Source organism: Peromyscus leucopus, unplaced genomic scaffold (assembly GCF_004664715.2).
Source record: "Peromyscus leucopus breed LL Stock unplaced genomic scaffold, UCI_PerLeu_2.1 scaffold_1057, whole genome shotgun sequence".
In the NCBI taxonomy this organism is placed as follows: domain Eukaryota; kingdom Metazoa; phylum Chordata; class Mammalia; order Rodentia; family Cricetidae; genus Peromyscus; species Peromyscus leucopus.
The window spans coordinates 17,456-24,398 of record NW_023504179.1 but is presented as its reverse complement, the minus strand read 5'-3'; the positions used below and the strand labels follow the sequence as shown (position 1 = coordinate 24,398).

Below are 6,943 nucleotides of genomic sequence, written 5' to 3'. Positions count from 1 at the left end.
ATATTAAATTTGTATGTGAGATGAATTTGTGATGTTAAAAGTTATTGGGTACAACAGCATATCTAAACATTTCTCTTTTTTTTTTTTTACTGTTGATATATAGGTCTTATTTTCTTGTCCTTTAGAAAATCAATCAGCCTGCTTGGTCAAATCTGAAATTTTAATTTAGTTTATTTTTCCACAAAGCAGTAATTATAGCAAGTAAAAAGGAAGACATTCCAAGTTTATCTAAAAGTTCACAATATATGAATGGGAACAGAAATTTAAACAAATTCCAAGCAAAACAATAATAATAATATTTTATATTAAAAATGCAATTTTCCCTAACTAATTAAGATTCATGATGCCTTCCATATATTTCTGCAATGCTTTTGTGCCCTGTGTATACCAAACACAAAAATTCTTAGCCATAGTTAGGAGTACACAGCAATTTCCCATAGAAGATTTTGTATTCAAGTATTGTTTTCCTTGTTAGGGGTTAACTGGAGGCCCAAAAATGCCTGGATGCGTCACAGGACAGATAGTGAGGGTTTCTTCTTGATCATCTGGACACGAATTTGCTGGAATAAAGAGTGGGCGATATGCATCCGATTCAGAAATTTCAAAGAATGTAAAGATGTGGGAACCATCGCTAAGGTCCCAAAAGGATACTTGCTTTTCTTGTAGGTCAAGGAAAATCCCCACTCTGTGCAACCGGGGGTTCACAGAGAGCTCAGTCAAGGGTTCAGTGCTGGCGGCATAGACGTTTCCCTCTCTCACCCCCACAGTCCAGAATCCCTGTTTGTCCGACAGGGCAACAGGAACTTGTCGATCAACTGACTCTTTGCAAACGCCGATATCCCATTCTTTGCTGGTTCCCACCACTACCTCCCAGTAATGGCGGCCGGCAGTGAACCGTGAGGAGCCCAGGACGCAGGTGGTGATCTGGAATCTCTCTGCACATTCTTTCCGGTCCTGCTTCTTAGATCCAAAGTAGACACTCCTGAGGTCATCAGAGATGATGAGTTTGTGTCCACATCAAAGGTCATGTTTTCTGTGTAGAGAAAATCCTTAGTCCAGCAAAAATAAGCAACATGGACTCTGTCCTTCCTATTTATTGTTGAGGCCCATGCATCTCACTTTTATTTAATTCCATTCTATTTTTAAATCACATTTTGTAGAAAATTTCAAGATCTTCCTAGTTAGGTGACGTTTTATGTGTAGCATGAAAGCAGTTACCCAAAATGTTTCTCTAAATCACAGTTGGAAAGGTCTACAGCGTTGAGTATTTGACTTATGTAATACTTAATTTGTTTAATTAACATTTGAAGGGTAGCAGATACAACACTTACTGTAGAGTAGGAAAATACTAATCTTTTTCTTTGCAGTCATCTATTTGATTGGGTTCTTTAAAAATTATGGTTTTACATTATTTATGTATGTGCATGGGCACCAGAGTTATGTATGTGGAGGTCAGAGGACGACTTGAAGGAGCAGGCTTTCTCCTTCTACCAGGTGGGTCCTGGGGAATCAAACTCAGGCTGTCAGGCCTGGCACAAGAGCTTTTATCTGCTGAGCCACCTCGCCAGCCCTGGAGTTGCATTCTAGACAGGTTTTTTCTTAGAGTTATAAAAAAAATAAAGATGTCTGGGGAGATAGGTCTGCTGAAAAAGTGCTTGCCTTGTAAGCCTGAGGGAGGACTTGAATTCAAGTTCCAGAACTCACATAAAAAATGCCAGGGTGGTGGTTGGTGCATACTTATAATCCAAGTGCTAGATGGGGGGAACAGGCAGATCTCTGGGCTTGCTGGCCTAAGCTGTCAGTGAAGGACTCGTCCCAAAAAAGTGCATGGCAGCTAAGGAATGGCATTCAAGGCTGTCCTCTGGCTTCTACATGCCCGTGAATAACACATACATGCAACACACAGAAAACAAAGAGTTATCCAGGCCAGATAAGCCAGTGGGTGTGTCTGTGGGAGGGGGGCTTCCTAATTGTTAACTGATGTAGAAGCACCATATGTGGCAGGTAGTCCTGGGTATAGAAGGGAGTTAGGTAAGCATTCGAAAGACATCCTGCCAGAGGCAAGTTAGCAAGCCGTCTTCCTCCATGATTTCTGTCCAAATGCTTTCTCGAGTTCCGGCCTGGACTTTCCTCAGTAATGGACTGTACCTGGAAGTGTAAGTCAAATAAACCTTTCCTTTCCCAAGTTGCTTTTGGTCAAGTGTTTTGTTATAGCAACAGGCTGTTACTAAGACAGCCTCCTATTTTTGGTTGTGAGCCTAGCCTTTAATGGCTGAGCTATCCCTCCAGCCCCAAGTGAGTTCCAGGAAAGGCACAAAGCTACACAGAGAAACGCTGTCTCAAAAAAAACAATAAATAAATAATAAATAAAAATAAAAATAAGACAGCCTCCTAATTACTTGGCTCAGTGGAAAAAAGCTCTAATTGTAAGTTATTAGGGGTTATTAAGGACAAAGATATTCTGGAACATATTTTAGCATCTTTTTTGTTGGTTTTTTTTTTTGTGTGTGTGTTTGATGTGAGACAAAATGAGCCAAATAAGACCAAATGCTTTCACCCTAAAATTAAGGCCTAAGATTTCTCCTTTTGAGAACAGGCCAGAAGTTACTGAGACCAGTCAGTTCAGATTCCAGAAACCAGGAAGTGCAAAATACAGGTCACAAGTAGTCAGGAGGTAATGGCTGCTGACTATGGAATGTCCTCTCCCTGGCCCCTAGGCAACTGCTTGACCATAGAATGTCCAACTAGTTTCCATAGTGACTGTGTAATCACCAGATGCCCCATCTGGGGGCAGCCAATGAAAAATGGTGGTGGGCAACTACTTCCTTAGAAAAACTGAATTGTGATTTCTGGAATTCCTAGACACGAGCCAATCAGAATTGTACCTGTACTAGCACTAAATGATGTAACTTGTGACTTTTCCCTTAAAAACTGAGCTTGCAGACAGGTGGCGCTTCCTCCAGCCTCCACTACGTTGGATGTATTGACGAAGTCCTGCCTAGGTTGTATTGCTTTTGGATATCCAGAATTAAACCTTGCTTTTGCATTCCGGCATGCTCGTCTTTGTGGTCTCTCTGGGGTCACGATCAGGGCAACATTTGAGACAGGTTTCTCTGTGTGTGTGTGTGTGTGTGTGTGTGTGTGTGGTGTGTGTGTGTGTGTAACATCTCTGGCTGTTCTGGAACTCACCTTGTGGACCAGGATGGCCTCTAACTCACAGAGATCTGTCTGCTCTTGCCTCCGAAGCTCTGGGATTAAAGTGTGGGCCACCACCCGCTGGCTTGCATTTGACCATCTTCAATATACAGTTCATATGGGAGCAAGAACGAAACGGTTGGGGCTGGGTGTGGTGGTGCATGGCCTGAATTCAGCACTCAGAGGCAGAAGCAGGTGGATCTCTGTGAGTTCCAGGGCAGCAAAGGTGACATGGTGAGACCCAGCCTCAAACAATCCAAAAACAAGTAAGTAACTGGGAAGTAAACAGTTGCTATGTAGACAGAATTATGCACAAAGCACAGGCACTGGGAACAAAGAGAATGAGAAAGGACTGTGTACATTTCAATAAGCCTAGGGTTCAGGAGTCCAGTAGTAAGTCCAGACTGGCCTCCTGACTTCAGCTCACTCTACATACCACTGGGCTATGATAATCCACTTTCGCTGCATACCTGTCTAAGACATATCATAACAGCAATGCAGAATACATGTGATAATAGGAGAAGGCTTAGCGGGGAAAGACCCTTGCCTTGAAAACCTGGCTCCCGGGTTTGATTCCGGAACGTACAAACACACATAAGAGCAGAGGAGAGAAAAGAGCACCAAGTGATTCTTGGAGTCCTCTGGCCTACACACAACACACACACACACACACTGGATAAAATATTTAAGCGTGATATAAACTGAGCATACCAATAATGCCGAGTTAACTTGTGAAGTGGACCCAGGCATTGTTTTCTGCAGCCCTGGAGTAGAGAGCACCTGGTGCAGACATCAGTCTGGAGTCCCTGTGTAACTACACCTAAATTCCTCAAACAACCATCAGCCGGCTTTCCCCACTCACGTGGGGGCCCTGAGCGCCAGGATGATTTCATCCATCGCAATGGTCGCCTAAGCTCTCTGTCCATCACCATCACCTGGGGACTTCTGAACACTTCAGATCCCGGGTCTCGCTGTCAGACAGGGGCTGTATTTCCTGCTTGGGCTTCTGCTAATCCACATGTGGATTGTGAGTCAGCAGTATCAGCACTGCTCAGATTGTGTCTCAATCAACAATCCAGGAAAACCTGGTGCTACGGAATCACAAATTTGCCTTGAACTGGACTGTCAGGTAACTTACACGTGATCGAATATGAAAAGCTAACTTCTGGGCTGGTGTTGTCAAAATGGACTCAAGGTGCACACACATTTTAGATTTTTCTCGTAAATACATCAAAAGTACTGAGGGCTGGCAACCAATATGGCTTGGCAAGTAACAACTTGCTTGCCCTGCAAGCTGGATATTCTGAGTTCAAGCCCAGGGGCCCTCATGGTGGAAGGAGAAACTTTGCTCTCTCTCAAGTTGTCCTCTGACCTCCACAGGCACAATCTGCGGCATCCATGCACGCACATACACACACGACAAATTTAATTGAAAATAAACTAAAAAGCAATACAATCAATTAGTATTGTGACAATACATTTTACTTAATAAGATTTTTCAAAGTGTTATTATTATACAGGCCTCATTTCAAATGTTCAACAACTACCAGTAGCTACCATGCTGGATAGTAGAGGGCTAGGGCATGATCTAAATATTGTATGTCCTTAAAATTTTCCAGGAGGGGCCGGGAGGTGCGGCGCACACCTTTAATCCCAGTACTCTGGAGCCAGAGGCAGGTGGATCTCTGTGAGTTCGGGGCCAGCCTGGTCTACAGAGTGAGTTCCAAGATAGACAGAACTGTTGTTCTTTTGGAGGACCCAGATTTAGTTTTGGCATCTCACAACCACCTGCAACTCCAGCTTCAGGGGATCCAATGCCCTCTCTGGCCCCATGCACACCCAGGTATGCATGTGGTGACCAGATATACATACACACAGGAAAACACCCATAAATACATATAAAAAACTTGTAGGTGGGTGGGGTGTGATAGTGCACACTATTTATTCTCAACACTTGGGAGGCAGAGGCAGAAAAATTTCCCACTTAGTTTAATCTATACTCAGAAGTGGGAAGTGCTGTGTTTTGGGCATTAGCTAATGTTCAAAACTTAACAGGGAGATGTTGGAAAGTTGATTTTCCCCAGAGTGCCTTATGGATCTGGAGATGTTTGTAAGAGTTCTTACCTTGAAATATCTTCATCCTGGGGTTCATTTTTAGAACATGATTGAGATTCCTCTAGCTCTTTTATCTTGGCAGTCAGGCGACCCAGCACGAAAGCAGGTAGGATGTCTTCCTTCAAAGAGACAACGGAGCAGTTGGGGCACAGTGTGCCCCCCGTCTTGGGAATCTTCTCTAGTGAGTCAATGCACCGGAGGCAGCAGACGTATCCGCATTTCAAGTACATCGGCCTTTCCAGATAACGTTGACAGAAGGGACAAGTACTCCTCTCTTTGAAGAAATGAGCCATGGTCGGCGCCTGAAGGGAAAACATACACGATATGGGCATTTTTCATGAGTCGAGTGACCGCTAGATCTTGAGAGACTGCCATCTCTGCGCACAGGGATGACAGGACTGTCACAGTCATTGCTAATGGGTTCTAAAGACAAAAACCCCCCAAACAGATATAACTGACTTATACCTTTGAACTTCTAATCATTGAACTGGCAGCCGAAAGAAAGACAGGATTCCTCTCTGAGCTTTCAGTTGAAAGGATCTGTATCTAGATTGCCCAGTGCGGCAGTCATGGAGTACCTGAAAAGGGGTGTATCTGTCTTTTTAGTTTAATGTTGATTTGTGTGTGGGGAGGTGTGTACGCCGTGGTGTGTGTGTGTGTGTGTGTGTGTGTGTGTGTGTGTGTGTGGTGGAAAGACAAACACAAATGACAGAGTCATCCACTGGGCCTGGGGACCGAACTCCTGTTGTTAGGTTGGGGCAAGCCCTTCACCCACTGAGCATCTCACTGGTCTGTGGGGGCTTATCTGAACTGCAATGTGCTGTGAGTAAAAAATACACACTCAGTTTGAAAGATATGAGAAAAAGAACCACAGCTACTCATTAACATTGTTAAACTAATGACACATTGTAGTGTGTGTGTGTGTGTGTGTGTACATTGAGATTTACTTTTTATTTTTATTTTATGTATAGCTGTATGTATCTACATGTGGGCATGTGCACATGAGTGCTGGTGCCCATGGAGGCCAGAGGTGTCAGATCCCCTGGAGCTGGAGTTACAGATAGTTGGGAGCTGCCATGTGGGTGCTGCGAATGGAATCTAGTTCCTCTGTAAGAGCACCAGTGCTCTTAACCTCTGAGCTAGCTCTCCAGTTCCTTAATTTTTTGATATTGAAATCAATTGAGATCAGTTATTTTACTTTCTCTACTTAAATTAGAAGTGTGTCATTATGGTGGGTCATGTTCTGTTTCTATCAGATGGTGCTGGCTTGACCCAGGAACTTTCCAGCTCCCCTGTCCCACCTGGATATTGGACGAGCCAATGGGAACGATACATCTCCCACTTGTACAGTTGGTCAAGCCCTGGTTGGACTCAAGAGAATGAAGACTTCTTTGCTTCTCCAGGCTGGTGTTGAAGGCTCTGTCCCACTCTCTGCTGCTTGAGTAGGGAGCTCTGACCCTACATGAACTGTCTGGCATGGGCTAGCCTCAGATAGCACATGCAGGGTCCTAAACCACCTCGCTGAGACTGAAGAAGAAACGGCCTGACTGGACTCACCTCTTCTCTGCTCCTCTCTCTCTGGCTCCCAGCTGAATTCTCGAGTGGTACCACCTCCAAGGGCTTTTTATGGGTG

At 44.2% G+C, this 6,943-nt stretch overlaps 1 protein-coding gene across 1 annotated transcript; it reads right to left on the bottom strand.

Moving 5' to 3' along the window:
* Window positions 1–353: 353 nt before the first annotated feature.
* On the bottom strand, window positions 354–5,603 carry LOC114684808 (ret finger protein-like 4A). Its single transcript, XM_037201671.1, has 2 exons — window positions 5,320–5,603; window positions 354–982 (listed from the first exon to the last, which is right to left on the bottom strand). The coding sequence occupies exons 1-2, from the start codon at window positions 5,601–5,603 to the stop codon at window positions 472–474; spliced, it is 795 nt and encodes a 264-aa protein (XP_037057566.1). The 3' UTR covers window positions 354–471.
* Between the last annotated feature and the right edge of the window lie 1,340 nt (window positions 5,604–6,943).

What these genes read in the sequence shown, in the direction of transcription:
- LOC114684808 (XM_037201671.1), bottom strand. Translation starts at nt 5,603, where the DNA reads ATGGCTCATTTCTTCAAAGAGAGGAGTACTTGTCCCTTCTGTCAACGT. An exon ending in CAGGATGAAGATATTTCAAG is followed by an intron (nt 983 to 5,319) that starts GTAAGAACTCTT and finishes TGATGACCTCAG; the next exon opens with GAGTGTCTACTTTGGATCTA.